The 19,170-nt window shown below is 40.6% G+C and overlaps 1 protein-coding gene across 5 annotated transcripts in view; it reads right to left on the reverse strand.

The window, feature by feature from the left end:
* Positions 1-19,170, reverse strand: part of ncor2 (nuclear receptor corepressor 2) — a 216,904-nt gene that overhangs the window by 49,110 nt on the left and 148,624 nt on the right. For 4 of the 5 annotated variants that reach the window (XM_061986041.2, XM_061986039.2, XM_061986040.2 and 1 more), the window contains exons 15-20: positions 13,677-13,831; positions 8,029-8,189; positions 7,051-7,113; positions 1,086-1,228; positions 846-984; positions 1-297 (exon numbers count right to left, since the gene is read on the reverse strand). The exon at positions 1-297 is cut by the window's left edge and continues 130 nt beyond it. In XM_061986041.2, coding sequence (XP_061842025.1) covers positions 1-297; positions 846-984; positions 1,086-1,228; positions 7,051-7,113; positions 8,029-8,189; positions 13,677-13,831 — 958 coding nt within the window. The remainder of the gene's footprint in view (positions 298-845; positions 985-1,085; positions 1,229-7,050; positions 7,114-8,028; positions 8,190-13,676; positions 13,832-19,170) is intronic. The other variant, XM_061986043.2, reaches the window with a different exon arrangement.

A 19,170-nucleotide genomic window follows, 5' to 3' on the forward strand; every position in this document is an offset into this window, starting at 1 on the left:
CATCACCCTCTGCTGCAGCAGGTTTTTGATCGGAGGCATCACTGCTTGGTGATGGTTTGGTCTGCCCCTTGTCTGGCTCCCCTGTTTCTGTCTTTATCTCCTGCTTGATGGAAATCTCTGCATCTTCCTTTACAGGAGATTCTACATCTCCGGCCTGCCCTGTGTCTGATCCAGATGCCTCTTTGTCCCCAGTATTGGAGCTGGCTTTCGACTTAGTCCCCTCTTCCTTTGCCTTTGTATCGTCAGCTGAATGTGGAGAGGGCAAGCTCTCTGTGTCTGAACTGTTGTTGGCACCACCTATCAAAAGGCAGAGCAAGACACTGGTGAGAGGGACCTCGAAGCCTCGAAGAGTGAGTAATGTATTTTATTTCTGCAAGTACATGGCTGTAAAAAAACAATACTATAAAATCGGATTTACATTTGTAGCTGCAGATGTTGACAACAAGACATTGAAATGTGATGGGGCAAACGGTGCAAAAAAGCACTAACCATCTCAACACAAAGAACTAGGGAATGGAGTAAAAAAAACAAAAAAAACAGAAGTATAGACTTTTGTTTCTGCTGACTCGAAGAGAGCGCAAAGAAAGCGGAAGAAAGGTTTGTGAGGACTTAGACAGGAAGCTTTCAGCGTAGAGTTATTCCATGTGGGACAAACTTGACGGAGTACAAAAACAAAAAGTGGAAAAAATACAACTCATCTGTAAATGGCAGAAGCTGCAATAATATGTTACATATAGTAATATTAATATACTACACTACTATGGATCTAATATATTATAATGGAACATTGAGCTTTTAATTATGTATTATCTTATCAGTTTAGGCACATGTAGAGTGCAATGTACCTTCACCATCCTCAGGTGCCTCTTCTTCATTGCCACTAGCCCCCGAGCCCTCCATCTCCTCCTCCTCTGCAGTAAACTGGGCAGTGGCTCCTTCATTTTGAAGTGCTTTGCCCCTGCGCCGAGCCTTTCGTTCCTTCTCCTAAGACATTTAATAATAATATTATTTTAAAAACTAGTGTCAACATTTACTGATAAAAAATAATTATGAGAAAACAGGTCACAAGATGTCGTTTTGCCTACCGATTTCATTTTATGTTGCTGCAAAATTTCATCGAGTTTTTGCCTCTTTTTGTAGTTGAAATAGAAGTTCTTGCACTGTGACACGGTTTTTGAGCCCACCATTTTGGCAATGGCAGACCAGTTCCTACCATATTGGAGAAGACCTGTTATAAAGAAGGGAGAGGGTTAATTGTAACGTAATTTCTGACACCATATACTGGGTATGTAAGGCATCTAAAATTTAGCTGTAAGCCCATTGGCCATTTAATTGTATGCATGACTAAACATTTCAAAGTAAAGTACTTCAGAACATCATTCCTCATGAATGAACAGTCATTACAATCTCTAAATATTAGTTTTTCTATCACAACTGTAGGGCAGTCTGCGAGTCAAGTCCACAGTGTAACAGACACCCAGGCAAGGAGGAGCATTGGCAAGCTGCCATTATCTTCGTAAATACACACCAGCATAGAATCGGTAAGGGAAGTGGTAACACAGTAGACGGACCGCCCCTTCCACCAACGACATATCCAACGTTCCCGCACTAAGGTCACACGGTTATATTCTGACTAACTTTGATGTGACCCAGTTCCAAGAAGCCATGGTCCTTTACCCAGCCAACCACATGATTGTGCCTTACACAAGAGTCGACATGCACCCACCCGGCCAGAGAATGATAGAAAAAGCGGTCATGAAATCCACATACTGTGTGGGCTAAACAAGAAATGTTGTAGGTACAGTAGTAGTCAGCATCTTTGTGCAAGGGAGAGCTAAACGCAGATCGTGTAGAATTCACCGTGGTGTTTCCCCTTCGGGGTGTGCTGGTAGCTAAAAGCAACTCATTAACAGTGTGTGTTGTAAGAGGCTTAACCTACACCGCCCACTTCTTTCCTGTGCCAATATGACAGGTCCTGGCAGGGCAGCCTCTCTGTGGGTTGTTATTAACAAGCAAGGAGCCAAGACTTTGCAGGATAACCTTGTACAAGAGTTCAAAGGTCCTCGCATCTCATTATTTAACGGAGGCAGTTAAGACAACAATCAGACAGTTGTATTAAGCTGACCCTGATATCAGCTAAAAAGTACCATTCACAAGGAACAGCTGTAATAAAAGCTGGCCCTAACAGCAGTTAACAAGCTATATGATGAGAACAAAAGTCACAAGTGCATGTGCTGGGGTACACGTACTCACGTACAAGCGGAGGTCTACTATACTAAGATTGCATTTGACCAAGAATCAAGACCACTCGATTGTCAATAATAATCTTGATACTATAATATAACTCTTGACATACTGTGTGTGGCGACATTCTGTGTTATATGTGTTTTATGTTGCACGATTGCACCAAGAAAAATTCCTAGTTTCTGAACCCGTTCTCAAACAATGGCAAGAAAAACTATTCTGATTCTGATGGTCTAAGAAAAGCAGTGCATCATCATGCAAGTGTGAGAAGACTTGTAAGTATTCACTTTACTGCTGATTATATATTAACAGCACTAAAATAAAAATACAAATAAAAAAACTGAACTGACTGTACCTAAAAGCTGCAGGACAACCACAAAGGATGTTGCTAAGAATGCATGCCGTAGCTCCTTCCAAAAGTCAGCGAGACGTAAAGAAACACCTATATAGCGGAAGAGGCCCACTGGCCACCATAGACACCCGACAAAAACAACTTTGTAGTCCATGTATTGTGTAAAAGCTGTGTACTTCATGAATTTTGATTGGTATAAAAACACATTTAGAATCAAAAATGACTTTGTAATGACACATCTATTGATTGTTTAGTCCTTGTATGCGAGTGCACAAAGCACATTTCCAAGTAGCTGTAGTTGACTCCAAGCCTCAGAAGCAGAGAAAAACACGTGGAACAAACATCCAATCAGCAGCAGCGATACTAAAGCCGGTGGCTGTCTCTCAGCCAATGAAGACCCTCCATGGCCTTAGGCTCCACCCAGAGAAAGTCCAATCAACAGCTGGTGCAGCCAGAACGTGGTTGTCGCTGTGTCACATGCCTGTTACTTCAGCCGTTGTCTTGAGGCCCTGCTGGATCACACGATCCGACTATCTGATCACAGGGTAGGCTGCCGGAATCGCTCTTCAACGCAGGGCCTTCCAATCCAGAACTCGGATAAAAACAGCTCAGTCCCTCCACTCTTGCTTCCAGCTGGCTTGATATTTGAGCCGGGGTCAGGTTGACATGCTCCAAAACAACACATGCTCCTGGTCTCTCCCCGTCTCTCCTCCGCCTCTGTAAGTGCAGCTCTTGTTCTTGTGCTGCGTCTCTCCACAATGGCGGTCGTCTAGGAGGACTTCCACAGGAAAGTGGGACTAGGAGGCAGTGCTATGTGCTTGCTCGCTCTCTCACTCCGTCTCTCTCCCCTCATCTGATCTCTCCTCTATCTCTCTTTTTCCCCTCCCTCTCTCCGTCTGCCTATCCCTCCCCCTACCTCACCCTGCCAGCAGGCACCACCGACCAGTGCACACACTAATGCATGAGTGAGTACACACCAACTTCGACCCTCTCGCTCTTGCCTGCTCTCGCTCTCTCTCTTGTTAATACTTTAGTACACAGACACAAACATACTCAGGCAGTCCAAGTGTAAACATAGAGCAGGGGAGGGGAGAGCGAGCGAGAGAGAGAGAGAGAGAGAGAGAAAGAGAGAGAGAAAGAGAGAGACGGGGGTTAGAGCGGGAGAGAGAATGGAGACCGGGTCGGAATAAAGGAGTGGACAGTAAGCAAAGAGAGACGATGGGGCGGAGGGAGAGAGGAGGGGACAGAGGAGGCAACCGAGTTGATGTTGATACCATGAGAAAGCATAAAGGCTTTCACATTTTTCCTGACTGACCTGCTTTTCATCTTGAATGTGACCTCTCTCCAGTCTATAATAAAACCCGAGTAAGGAGAGAGAGAGTGAGGGGGAGGGGGACCCCTCACTTGCCAAATCTTCCACAGCTCCTGCCAACTTGGGCTCGCGCCATCTCCCGAACCAAGAAGTGGACAGCGAGAGAAGCAAAAGAGAGCACGAGAGTGGAAAAGAAAGACGATATATGGTTTCTACCTGCAGCGCCTTTATGTTGATTGTTCCAGCAACTACAGCAGGGGCCTTTGTCCAGGTGCCTGCCTGCACTCTGGCAAAGCCTTGCAGATTAGCACACTTATATAAACCCCAGCCAAGAAGTGTGCACAAGCAAACAGAACTTGGCCAGAGACAATCTTTACAAAACATACAGTATTTTTACACGCACATTCACAGGTAGAGCTATTGGATGCCTTTAAACAATTCTCGTCTGGGCTGCAGATCTTTGTGCCGCATGGACACTGCAAATACTGCACTGCCAAAACTGAAATCTAAGTAAGATTAAATATCTCAAATAAGGGTGATATTTGCTTATTTTCTGTCTGATAAGATCATTCTTCTCACTAAGCAGATTTTTTGTTAAGAGTGTTTTACTTGTTTTAAGGGTTTGGTCCTAAATGATCTCAGTAAGATATCACAGCTTGTTGCTGAGATTTGATGACCTATATTGAGCAAAACATGCTTGAAACTAGAATATCAACTGATGCAAAGCTGTGTCATCAACACTCACAAGTATAAAACTACTTTTTTAAAGTAATAATTTCTTACTTTAAGCATGAAAAAAAAAATCATGATGCCGAGCGCTAGAGATGTCCGATAATGGCTTTTTTGCCAATATCCGATATTGTCCAACTCTTAATTACCGATACCGATACCACCCGATACCGATATATACACTCGTGGAATTAACACAACATTATGCCTAATTTTGTTGTGATGCCCAGCTGGATGCATTCAACAATGTAACAAGGTTTTCCAAAATAAATCAACTCAAGTTATGGTAAAAAAAAATGGGGGGGGGGGGGGTGTATATTTTAGCGTCCTGGAAGAGTTAGTGCTGCAAGGGGTTCTGGGTATTTGTTCTGTTGTGTTTATGTTGTGTTACGGTGCGGATGTTCTCCCGAAATGTGTTTGTCATTCTTGTTTGGTGTGGGTTCACAGTGTGGCGCATATTTGTAACAGTGTTAAAGTTGTTTATACGGCCACCCTCAGTGTGACCTGTATGGCTGTTGACTAAGTATGCTTGCATTCACTTGTGTGTGTGAAAAGCCGTAGATATTATGTGATTGGGCCGGCACGCAAAGGAAGTGCCTTTTATATTTATTGGCGCTCTGTACTTCCCCCTACGTCCGTGTACACAGTGGCGTTTTAAAAAGTTATACATTTTACTTTTTGAAACAGATACCGATAATTTCCGATATTATATTTTAAAGCATTTATCGGCCGATAATATCGGCAGTCCGATATTATCGGACATCCCTACCGAGCGCATATCATTATGTCAAGATAATGGCACTGGCATTTACTTAATTTAAGAATATTTTTCAACATATTGAGCAAAAAGGTCTCATTTTCTTTTCTACCAAGAAAAGTGCACTTGTTATTAGTGAGAATATACTTATTTTAAGGTATTTTTAGGTTCATTGGGGTTAGCTAATTTTACTTGTTTTGGAAAGTCTTGACAAGCCGAATTTTCTTGTTCTATTGGCAGATAATTTTGCTTAGTTCAAATAAAATTCCCCTTATTTTGTATTTGTTTTTCTTGTTTTTGAACACTGACTTTTTGCAGTGTGTGGCCAAAAGTACTCGAAAGCACACTGTATATAAATTGAAATGACCTGCGACATAAATGTCATTATTCAGATCAGTTTAGCTAAAGGGGATGGACACAATAAGCTTGAGGCCAAGTAAGCCTCTTTAAAACATATGCATGTCAAGCACCTGGGGAGGAGAGCACATTGATGAATGTGTACAACTTGAGCATGTTGTGCGTTTATAGTAGGGCAGGAGTTTGAACTCGTTTTTACAAGCTGTTAGAAGTGCTAAAATATCGCCAAGACCAGCTCCTCTTCAAGCTCTGGCTACTGTCACTGGGGTTCTGTGGTTACATAAGCACTTCGTAGAAGCCCTGCATCTACTGAGCTGCCAGGCTAATCCTTTGGGATGGAGCACCCCACTAATCCTGCCGCAGGAGAATGGAACTGCAGACATGAACCAGGATTACTACACGGCCCTGTGTTCAAACCAAGACGGTGCCAGATATTGAAAAATAACCCCTGAGCATACAAATATGTACTAATGCACAGCCCGCACATTGCTGGGGCCACTACATATGTAGACAGAATTAGAAACGAAGAGGCTGAAGTATTGAATTCAAGCAGCTGAAAAGAGAAAAGGCACTTGAGCTACTGTGATTAAAAGGAAGGGCAGACTGAATTATTCAGAAGCAAAACTTGAGAGTCACACAAAGCCATGTATATGACCCAAAATTATCAGCAGGTTGTGACATAACAGAACTAAGCCAATAATTTAATTTGAATGTTTTCTTAAAATGTCATTGGTAATTCTGTTTCATTGAAAATACCCATTCAGCATTTGGCAAGATGCTGATCTATGGGGAATCCCTATCTGAACACTATGAGGAATTAGAACCCACTGTGGGTTTAGAAGCACACTCAATCATCAACTCAGTTTGAGAATCATGTGCTGGGTGCAACAATCACACAGCGCAAGTGTGAGGACATTGGGCACAGAATCAGCAACCTCCGTGATTCAGCCATGAGTGGCTGAGTAATCTTCTGTCAGAGATAATAAACAGGCAGGTTAATGGCTGCTGCATTTGCAGAGGTTACTGATAAGGGACATACTTTACAGCCACCTTGATAAGAAGACAGGCTGCCTTGACCCAGAGAAGGGAAATGGTTGTGAAGAGCAGCAGCCCCTGTTCACGTTGCTACAACCAGACACAACTTAACAGCACGTGTCAATCGCTGCCTCACGAACAGGAAGTCACAACCCCATCATTTGTCTTGTGTGCTTTTGAAGAAAAAATGACTTGCTCTTTGAGTGGCAACTCTAATATGCACAATAATGTTGCAATGAAGTTCACATAGATTGCTGCTGTTACCTTTTTTGGCAGTTTCCATTTCTTCTTCAGTCCAGCGAGAGCTCTCATTCATCTCCAGATTGGCTGTCAAACACACACATACACACACACAAACACAAACACACACACACACATCAAAAAAGTAAGAAGGAGGAGGGGTGGGCAGTTGTGACAAAGTCAGTTATAGGGAGTGACTGACAAGAGGAAAGGAAAGAGAGAAATTAGAGAAGAAAAAAAACAATGCGAGGGGGCAGGGTACTTAGTGCTGCTTGCCAAAGAGGCACTGCTGCCTAGGTCGCTAGGAACTGTTTGTTTTAGATGGAGGAAGCAGGAAATCCAAGGAGAGAAGTCAGTTAATGATTATAGACATAACAACTGGCTTCTCTCTCTCTGCACAGGGTATGAGCCAGAGTGACCCTGGCCCTGCCCGACACATAGAGAAGTTGGATCTTGTACTTGCATGACCGCTATATGAAGCTGTCAAGGGCAAACTAACCAGCTAAGGAACAAACAATCTGTTGAGTCATTGTGGAATTCCAGTGTGAATGAATTTAAGCAACATCTGATATCCTGTCAATGGAAAAAATAAACTTGTAATGTCCATGCTGTCACTTAAGTAACACTTTTGTCTTTTTAGAACTAATGGGAATGAATGTGGATGTCATTTAACCGAACACCTAACTGGTGTATTCAGTGTCACTTTAGCACAAAACAGGGTGCAGAAGCTTGAAGTGAACAACTCGAGCAAAAAAAGGCAACAGTGCACTCTGGTGGTATGGGTCAGTAGATCGATTCTATAGGGCATGACTATTTCAGTTTATTGATGACAGAATTTTACATTAATGTTGCTTAAAAGTGTTTGTTTAATAAAATATTGATGGTCTAAAAAAAAATCCAATAAGAGTAAATTGCACTTGTTAATAGGGCTTAAGGTGTAGTATGTGCTTTTAAAACTAATTCCAAGCATGCTTTGATTGATGTTAAACCACTAGAACTGACCAAGCTCATTGTTGACAGGCGGTGCGGTCGTCTCCTCTACTTCGCTGGTCATGGAGCGGGTGATTCGGCCCTTACGCCGCCCCTGGCTGTTGGCTGTGCGTCGACCCTTGACAGCCACGGCAGGCTCTTTGTCCTCTGCATCCTCTCCAGAAGTTTCATCTCTATAATTCAGAAATGCCAGGATGTTTTTAAACGACATTTCACAGCTATTGCTGCTTTGCACATGATAAGCAATAAGTAATTTATGGATCAATGAATGCATTACAATGATTGGCATTTAGTCTATATTAAATTATATAGACGCTAAAGGTCCACTTGTTATGAGGAATTTACTTTTTAAATATGCTATAACAACAATGTATCCTTAGACCAGGGGTCGGCAACCTTTACCACTCAAAGAGCCATTTTGACCAGTTTCACAAATTAAAGATAACAATGGGAGCCACAAAAATCTTTTGAAATTTAAAATGAAATAACACTGCATACAAAGTTTTTATTTTTGCTTTGTGCTATGTATAAACCAAGGGTCTCAGACACGCGGCTCACACCTTAATATGAAAATTGAATGTTAGTGCGGCCCGCGGGTTTTATATGAATGGCGCTTGACAGCGTCATACTTGTCAACCCTCCCGATTTTTCCGGCAGACTACGAATTTCAAGGCAACTGTTCTCTCTGGGGCGGTATAGCTCGGTTGGTAGAGCGGCCGTGCCAGCAACTTGAGGGTTGCAGGTTCGATCCCCGCTTCTGCCATCCTAGTCACTGCCGTTGTGTCCTTTGGCAAGACACTTTACCCACCTGCTCCCAGTGCCACCCACACTGGTTTAAATGTAACTTAGATATTGGGTTTCACTATGTAAAGCACTTTGAGTCACTAGAGAAAAGCGCTATATAAATATAATTCACTTCACACTTCACTTCTCTCGAACGTGCCGTGATGGTCCAGTATTTAGCGCCCACTACAACCAGCGTGCCGGCCCAGCCACACGTCGTATGGGGCTTCTGCTTGCTCACGTAAGTGACAGCAAGGCATACTTGGTCAACAACCACACAGGTTACACTGACGGTGGCGGTATAAAAAACTTTAACACTCTTACTAAAAATGCGCCACACTGTGAACCCACACCAAACAAGAATGACAAACACATTTCGGGAGAACATCTGCACCGTAACACAACATAAACACAACAGAACAAATACCCAGAATCCCATGCAGCCCTAACTCTTCCGGGCTACATTATACACCCCCGCTACCAAACCCCGCCCACCTCAACCGACGCACAGAGGGGGGGGGGGGGGGGGGGGGGGGGGGGGGGGGGGGGGGGTTTGATGTGTGAGGGAGCAGGGTTGGGGTGGGGGCGGGGTTTGGTGGTAGCAGGGGTGTATAATGTAGCCCGGAAGAGTCAGGGCTGCATGGGATTCTGGGTGTTTGTTCTGTTGTGTTTATGTTGTGTTAAAGTGCAGATGTTCTCCCGAAAAGTGTTTGTCATTCTTGTTTGGTTTTGGTTCAAAGTGTGCCGCATTATTAGTAAGAGTGTTAAAGTTGTTTTATATGGCCACCGTCAGTGTAACCTGTGTGGCTTTTGACCAAGTATGCCTTGCTGTCACTTACGTGTGCAAGCAGAAGATGCATATAACAAGAGGCTGGGCTGGCACACTGTTTATACAGATTGTAGAGGGCGCTAAATGCTGTACCATCATGGCACGCCCTTATTAATATTGTAAGGGTGAAAATCGGAGAATATTAATCCCGGGAGTTTTCTGCGAGAGGCACTGAAATCCGGAAGTCTCCCGGGAAAATCGGGGGGGTCGGCAAGTATGCAGCTGAGCCGCATCAGAGTGATCAAAGACCCGCATGCAGCTCCGGAGCCGCGGGTTGCCGACCCCTGCCCTAGACTATCAAACATGAGAAAAATATATCATGTCTCTCCCTGGTTTACTTCACTTTTGAGTTCTGTGTTTTTATGACGTCGAAAACAAAAAACCTTCATGATGTCAAGAACAAAAACCCTCATCTTTTGCCATTCCTAATGAAAAGCACCGTATAGTTGTAACTTCTATGGAAGCGCTAAAAACTACAACATGGATGATGGGGAGAGGACAAAGTTGAAGGGGGCTTGAAAAAGTTAAACTGACATACATCTTGAGTAGTTTTTTTTCTGCAGGAGGACTGGAACCTACACAATATTGCACACAGAAGCACATAGGGCAATAACATTTATTAATATGTGCAGTATGCAGAAATTGATGTGTAAATTAATCATCTGTCAGCACTATTGCAAGCTAAGAGACAAGTGCTATGCAATACACTGCAAAAACTGAAATCTAAGTAAGATTAAATATCTCAAATAGGGGTGATATTTGCTTATTTTCTGTCTGATAAGATAATTCTTCTCACTAAGCAGATTTTATGTTCGAGTGTTTTACTTGTTTTAAAGGTTTTGGTCCTAAATGATCTTAGTAAGATATTACGCCTTGTTGCTGAGATTTGATAACCTATATTGAGTAAAACATGCTTGAAACTAGAATATCAACTGATGCAAAGCTGTGTCATCAACACTCACAAGTATACAACTATTTTTTAAAGTAATAATTTCTTACTTCAAGCATGAAAAAAAAAAATCATGATGCCGAGCGCATATCATTATGTCAAGATAATGGCACTAGCATTTACTTAATTTAAGAATATTTTTCAACATATTGAGCAAAAAGGTCTCTTTCTACTAAGAAAAGTGCACTTGTTATTAGTGAGAATATACTTATTTTAAGGTATTTTGGGTTCATTGAGGTTAGCTAATTTTACTTGTTTTGGAAAGTCTTGACAAGCCAAATTTTCTTGTTCTATTGGCAGATAATTTTCCTTAGTTCAAATAAAATACCCCTCATTTTTGTATTTTTTTTCTTCTTGTTTTTGCAGTGTATGGACAACAATGTCTATAACAATATCCCAAAAACAATATATGATCGCGATATAGTATTTTGTTAATAAAATTACATATATATGTGTGTTTGTGTGTATGTATATATATATAGATGTATGCATATATATGTATATATATTTACATACATACACACACACACACACACAAAATGAATGCTCATTTTGAAGATCTTCTCTCCTTTTTTTATACAACACATAGTGTATATATAAAAAGGATAAGACAATTAAAGAACAATAAAAAGTATTTTTAGTACCAGCCCTTCTTTTCGACAGTGTGTACCTGGGCCATTTCAACATATGAATTTACAGATGGAATCTATCATTTCTAGGTCTCAGCGGGACTGCTTTTAATAGACAGTGCCTTTGGACAATGACTCTGTCAGGCTCATTTGGTGTGTTTTTATTTTCATCACATTTCAACACAGGACTGTGAGACTGTTCTTAATGCAGTGTCTTGAAGAAGAGACTTGTTCCAAGTCACTAGAAAGGACTTGTTGGCGGCATGTTTTACAGATTAGCCTACCGTTGTCTAAAATATTTCAATCAAAACAAAAGAGTTCCTCTTCTTGGCACCAATTCCTCTTCAGGTTTTGTTGGTTTGTTTAGCTTTCATTGTGCTTTCGTCTATGCGACATTGTTTACATCCAAGCCCCTGACCCTAGTTATTTCGAATGACGTAAATATGCTCCCGCAAAGTAGCATCGTTGCTGCAGTTACATACATACGTCGTCGCCCAGACGTTAAAATTACGATATACAAAATAGAGAGTTATATCGTACGATAGGCATTTTTAAGTCGTACTACAATATATATCATAATATCACACATTACTGCAAGAGACTGTCACTGAGTTTGACCCAAAGATTTTTTACAAATCTGAGATTGATTAATCTTGAAGAGGGGGTACAGAATATTGAAAATATACTGTATGTGAGGCGAAAGATGGTTTGCTTGAAGTCATGTCCCAGCATAGACAGGAGATAGTGTTCATTAGCAGCTTCAAACCTCAGTCAAGAATGTACATTACATCCAGAATATAAAGTACAACTTCACATTAGATAATATAGTACCTGACTAGAGAAATTGGGTGCATTCACCTATTGATTTCCAAGCCACAGAAAGCAGAGGTATTCCATCTGTTGTTTTTTGCATCTGTTGCTGTTTAAGATCACTGCAAAAAGCTCCACCCACACAAACACACATCTAATCCTATCACACAGAATATAAAAAATAAATTTCAAAACAGGAAAACAGCAGTTTTAATGCGATTAATAAGTCTGGTTCGAGTTGGGATACTAACTCTTGAAAAAATGTTGTCCAATTGGTCTCTGGACACGTTTCCTTCTGTTGTATCAATACATATCTGCCATTACAATAAGTCACTTAATATAGGTTGGCTTCTCAGAAAGTCTTTACTAACTCTGCAAGTCTTTCACGATAAACTACACACACAAAAGTTGACACTCGCCTTCATATATATATATATATATATATATATATATATATATATATATATATAAATAATCCATTCATGAATGAGTATATCCGTTCGGCCACTGTGTTCAATGGAGAAGACCGATCTACAAAATGTGCAGGCAAGCATACCCCTTCCCCTTCCAGCTGTCCTGGATGAACTGAAATTTCTTTTTCCAATCATTTTGGAACTTGCAAGCGTACTTCTTCTTCTTACTCGTCGTCGCCATGTCTTTTCTTCGTTCTTCTGCTTCGTCTCTGTTATGTTATTGGACATTACTACTTGCCGTAGTTTTGAAGCAATGCATGATGGGAATCCAGATGTTGTGTGTCAGTGTATTAACGTGCCGGCTGGAATAAACACACGCTGAGAAATAGCTCCGTGCCTGCCTACTTTGTGGGTTATAGATAAACCTATGGATAACGGAGACATATATAATAGTCTCCTTTTCAGGTGAGAGAGGACGCTAAAGGCAGTGCCTTTAAGGCACGCCCCTCATATTGTTGTCCGGGTGGAAATCGGGAGAAATTCGGGAGAATGGTTGCCCTGGGAGATTTTCGGGAGCCTCCCGGGAAAATCGGGAGGGTGGCAAGTATGCTCGCCTTCAGAATAACTTCACAGGCAACAGTCTTTTTGAAAATTTCAATCGAACTATTTCCTCTGTTCCATAACTAACAGTCTTACAATTTTAAGGACAAAGCCTGAACCACCGTCAGGCCTTCAGTGCTGCTGCTACGAGGCTGTGGAATTCCCTGCCAGACTGTCTGAGGGCACCTGAGACTTTTAAAATGGTCTTAAGACATTTAGTTTTTACTATTATTTTTTATCACTATTTTTTTCTTCTTTTGAAAATGCTTTAATCACTAAGATCTATCTGTAACTTCAACTGTAGTATAAATCACTTTTAAAATGGTCTTAAAAATAATAGTAAAAACCAAATGTCTTAAGACCATTTTAAAAGTAATGTATACTACATTTGAAGTTACAGATAGATCTTAGTGATTAAAGCATTTTCAAAAGAAGAAAAAAATAGAGATAAATATAATAGTAAAAAACAAATGTCTTATCACTATTTTTTTCTTCTTTTGAAAATGCTTTTAATCACTAAGGTCGATCTATAACTTCAAATGTGCTATAAATTAAATGTATTAATATTAATATTAATATTGAGATGCAGATGATACATTTGACTGCTGATTCGATGCTCCCTTATTTGATTTAGTAGTTTGACTTACTTCATTGCATCCTCCTTGTCTTCAGCTTCAGTTTTATCGTCATCCCTCTCTGGCTCTGCCTTTTCTTTTTCCTCCTTCTCCTTTTCTTCCTGGCTGGTTCGGTTGACTTGCTGTTGCTGTTGCTGCTGCTGCTGCTGCTGCTGCTGCTGTCCGTGCTACAGATGAAACAGGAACAACAAGGCATCCCATTATGAAGATAAACCTACATAATGCCAGCCTTTTCAGTAAAATGTACACATCTCATTGCCCTCAGGATTTTACTTTTTTTTTTTAATGATTGTTGCAACCTAACTTTATTTACACAGCTCCTAAAACTTGAAACTCTTCCTCCTTATATTCAGGCTAGAAAATATAAGGTTCTGGATTATAATTTTTTCCAAAGTAATCGTTGTTGGTTTCACAAAGTCTGCAAAATTAGCATTGTTGTTGGTGGGGAAGGTATCTGCGGTTCCTACCTCTACATCACAGATCACGTGACTGGTTTGCTCATTATCTTTCAAAATGGCTCAGGAATCTGTGAGATTTATACTATTTTGATCATATCTATTTACTCGTATATACAGTATATACACACACACACGTATATATACATATACATTTATATATATACATATATACACATATACATATACTGTGTATATACATATAAATATGCTGTGTATACATACAGTATATATATATATATATATATATATATATATATATATATATATATATATATATATATATATATATATATTTATATATATATATATATTAGGGGTGTAACGGTACGTGTATTTGTATTAAACAGTTTCGGTACGGGGATTCCGGTTCGGAGGTGTACCGAACGAGTTTCCTCACGGACATATTAAGTAGCGTAACGCACGTTGTGTAAACAATGCACACCGAGGCACAACACATGGCATGCTAGCAGCTAATGGGCTAACGGGCTACGATAGGCTGACCATACGTCCTCTGTTCACCGGACATGTTCTCTTTTGCGGAGCTGTCAGGGCGGAGTTTCTTAAATGCCTTAAATGTCCGGCATTTTGAGTTAGGGTTGTGTGTATTTTCAATGTACGTTCGGGGTTAAGAAAGGGTTAAAAACAAAACAAATTGTGCGCGCAGCAGCATTGGTGAGGGAGGGGCAGAGACAGAGAGAGCGAGAGAGTTATGATAAACGCGCATGCGTCACCAGGCTCTGCTTTTTATCCATAGATTTATCAGATTTAATTTTTTTTATTATCTATAGCAGGGGTGTCAAAAGTGTGCCCCGGAGGCCATTTGCGGCCCACAGCTAATGTTTTAAAGGCCCACGGCACATTCTAAAAATACTATTAAAATAAACAAAAGTGAAATAAAAAAGCTTAAAGGTTAAATGTAATTTAGAAAAAGTTGTAATGTTGACTAATAAAACAAAGCTGTTTTATTTTCTTTCAAACTGTCATTGCTCAAAACATAATATCGAATCAAAATCAATGTTATTATGAATTATTGACCTATCCAAGGTTCCGATTACTTCACATTAAATATTCCACTAAGAAAAATATTTTTGGTGGAAGATTTTGCAAATTTGGTAAATAAATAACCCAAAAATTTATATTTTGTTGTTTTCTTACTGTACCAAAAATGAACCGAACCGTGACCTCTAAACCGAGGTACGTACCGAACCGAAATTGTTGTGTACCGTTACACCCCTAATATATATATATATATATATATATATATATATATATATATATATATATATATATATATATATATATATATATATATCATTGGCGAGGCGCGACACACTGCCAGTCCGTCATCACGGTAAATACCAAGGTTCAGTTTCCTCCTCTCCCAGCTTGCTAGCCTCAATCTGAACCTTGGTATTTACCGTGATGACGGACTGGCAGTGTGTCGCGCCTCGCCAAGGAGCAGCGAGAATACCAAGAAGCGCATATGCCAAATTTTCAAAGAGAACGGCCTACGGATCACGATTGAAGCCAACAAGCAAACCGTCAACTTCCTTGACGTCACTTTCAACCTGAGAAATAACAGCTACCAACCATTCACGAAACCCAACACAACACTCCAATACGTGCACCATGACAGCAACCACCCACCCACCACCACGAAAAGAATACCTACCGGAATTAATAAAAGGCTATCGATGCTGTCATCTAGCAAAGCTGAATTTGACCAAGCAATCCCCCCGTACCAAAAAGCCCTTGATGAAAGCGGATACAATTTCACCCTCACCTATGAACCCACGCCAGGAAACCAACCAAAAAAGACCAGAAAACGAAACGACATCATCTGGTACAACCCCCCATACAGCAAAAACGTCTCAACTAACATTGGACACAAATTCCTCAATCTGATTGACAAACACTTTCCCAAAGACAACACCCTAAGAAAAGTATTCAACAAGAACAACATTAAATTGAGCTACAGCTGTATGAACAATATACGACAAATTATCTCAAACCACAACAAAACAATTGCAAATGAGTCGTCGGCCCCCGGACAGAGCGACTCCAAAACCAACAAAGGCTGCAACTGCCGAAAGAAACCTGATTGCCCTCTCAACGGGGGGTGCTTACAAACATCAGTTGTCTACCAATCTAAGGTAACACGCAAGGACATTAACACATCCGACACATATGTAGGATTAACCGAGGGAGAGTTCAAAACCAGATGGAACAATCACAAGGCTTCTTTCAGGAACCAAAACCTGCGGAATACCACAGAACTCAGCAAACACATTTGGGACCTCAAAGACAATAATGTTGAATATTCAATAACATGGCAAATTCTTGCATCCAGCACACCTTACAATAGTGGTAATAAAAGATGCAACCTATGCTTGAAAGAGAAACTGTTTATTATTTACCGTCCAGACCTGTCATCCCTCAACAAGCGCAGCGAAATTGTAACAGCATGCCGCCACAGACGGAAACACCTCCTAGGTAACACATGAGCCAATCACCACGCCCCTACGCCAGCCTGTACCCACCCACTCTGTGCCCTATATAAACCATGGTATGTGAATGCTCCCATTAAAATCTCCTGATGATTGAGGGAACCCCCTCATGAAACAGGCCTGTAGAGATGAAATAGTCTTGTGATTTTTTTCCCCACACATACATATATATATATATAAGAATATAGTTCGGTTGACTTGCTGTTGCTGTTATATATATATATATATATATACACACACACACACACACACACACACACACACACATGCATACTTTTATATATACATATATATACATAGCTTCAATATAATCAACTTGTTTTTCCATTCTACTGGCACTTTAATGGCAAAAAACCCAAAGGATTTAAATCAAAGCCAGTAGTAGAAAATAATTTAAATATTTAATTGATATTGTTACACCGTCATCGTGTGTTTTTGTCAGATTATACTTGTGATGAAATATAGAATTATTCATTGATGATTAGTGCCCCAGTAAATACTTGGTATTGGACCAATACCCACATTTGTGGTCTAGCCCAAAACTAATGTTAAGTATCCAAACAACAGAAAAATAAGTGTTTATTACATTTTAACACGTTACAACAGAAAGTAATCAGATATTAACGGTAAACTAACAAGAATAATAACAGTTTAGAGAAAATAATACAACCTGAAATTACGCAATATGTTACTACATACGTCAGCAGCCAAATTAAGAGCCTTTCTAACCTGTTTTGAAAGAGTTCTATTATCATTTATATACTAAACAACATGTTGTGAGATACATTTTACCACATGAGGCTAAATACATACTTCTTACTTTCTGATCAATTTACACCTGTTGCATTTCATTGATAAAACACTAACATCAACACTAATAATTTGGTTTCATAGAAGCACATACATTTTACTAAACTAAAAAGCATGTCAGCACAAGGTAAAACAAAACAGGATGTGAAAGTTCAGAAACCACAGAATGAATGTTCTGCTGTATAACTTTTGGTTTTCAAGCACACAGTACCACTTCCTCACGAGTATCTTGCCTGTCTGGGATTTTAGGGTGAGAGTTCATTTAAGTGCAGACACATGCAGTGAGGACCATCATTCGTGCAATATTCACACCCATTGCCGCATGTGATGTACGGTATTTGACATTGCCGCCTCAGGCTAATGCAACATGTTCGTTTGATGATAATCTCGTGGCAGTATCTTGAATACTTGAGAGAGAGAGAGAGCGAGAGCGAGAGCGAGAGAGAGAGAGACAGAGAGAGAGAGAGAGAGAGAGAGAGAGAGAGAGGAAGCCAGGAAAAAGAGAAAAGATAACAAAGAAGAACAAGAGGATGCCTTTGTAGATTTGCCAAGTCAACCAAGATTACCATAGCAGTGTTTCCCCTCGATTTCCAGCTTTGGGGGCGAGGGCCACAAACAAACGCACATGTACAGGGGCACGCAGATTATTAGTTTGTTTAATAACATTTTAAAAAGAACAATTTATAGACCTCTTCTAGAGATGTCCGATAATGGCTTTTTTGCCGATATCTGATATTGTCCAACGCTTAATTACCGATACTGATATCAACCGATACCGATATATACAGTCGTGGAATTAACACATTATTATGCCTAATTTTGTTGTGATGCCCCGCTGGATGCATAAACAATGTAACAGGGTTTTCCAAAATAAATCAACTCAAGTTATGGAAAACAATGCCAACATGGCACTGCCATTTTTATTATTGAAGTCACAAAGTGCATTATTTTTTTTATACATGCCTCAAAACAGCAGCTTGAAATTTGGGACATGCTCTCCCTGAGGGGTTGAGTTGGGGGGTGGGGGGGTGGGGTAGCGGGGGTTGTATATTGTAGAGTCCCGGAAGAGTTAGTGCTGCAAGGGGTTCTGGGTATTTGTTCTGTTGTGTTTATGTTGTGTTACGGTGCGGATGTTCTCAAGAAATGTGTTTGTCATTCTTGTTTGGTGTGGGTTCAGTGTGGCGCATATTTGTAACAGTGTTAAAGTTGTTTATACGGCCACCCTCAGTGTGACCTGAATGGCTGTTGACCAAGTATGGGTGGCATTCACTTGTGTGTGTATGAAAAGCCGTAGATATTATGTGACTGGGCCGGCACGTAAAGGTAGTGCCTTTAAGGCACGCCTCCAATATTGTTGTCTGGGTGGAAATCGGGAGAAAATCGGGAGAAATTCGGGAGAATGGTTGCCCTGGTAGATTTTTCGGGAGCGGCACTGAAATTCGGGAGTCTCCCGGGAAAATGGGGAGGGTTGACAAGTATTACTGGGAGACGCAATTGCTCTGTACTTCTCCCTACGTCCGTGTACCACTCCATACAGCGGCGTTTTAAAAAGTCAAAAATGTTACTTTTTGAAACCGATACCGATAATTTCCGATATTACATTTTAAACCATTTATCAGCCAATAATATCGGCAGTCCGATATTATCGGACATCTCTAACCTCTTCTATAAACAGGTACTTCTGTTTTGGTCTAGCGCAACATAGAGTACACAATGGGGCAGTAAGGATTT

This window comes from Nerophis lumbriciformis, linkage group LG12, assembly GCF_033978685.3.
Source record: "Nerophis lumbriciformis linkage group LG12, RoL_Nlum_v2.1, whole genome shotgun sequence".
In the NCBI taxonomy this organism is placed as follows: Eukaryota; Metazoa; Chordata; class Actinopteri; order Syngnathiformes; family Syngnathidae; genus Nerophis; species Nerophis lumbriciformis.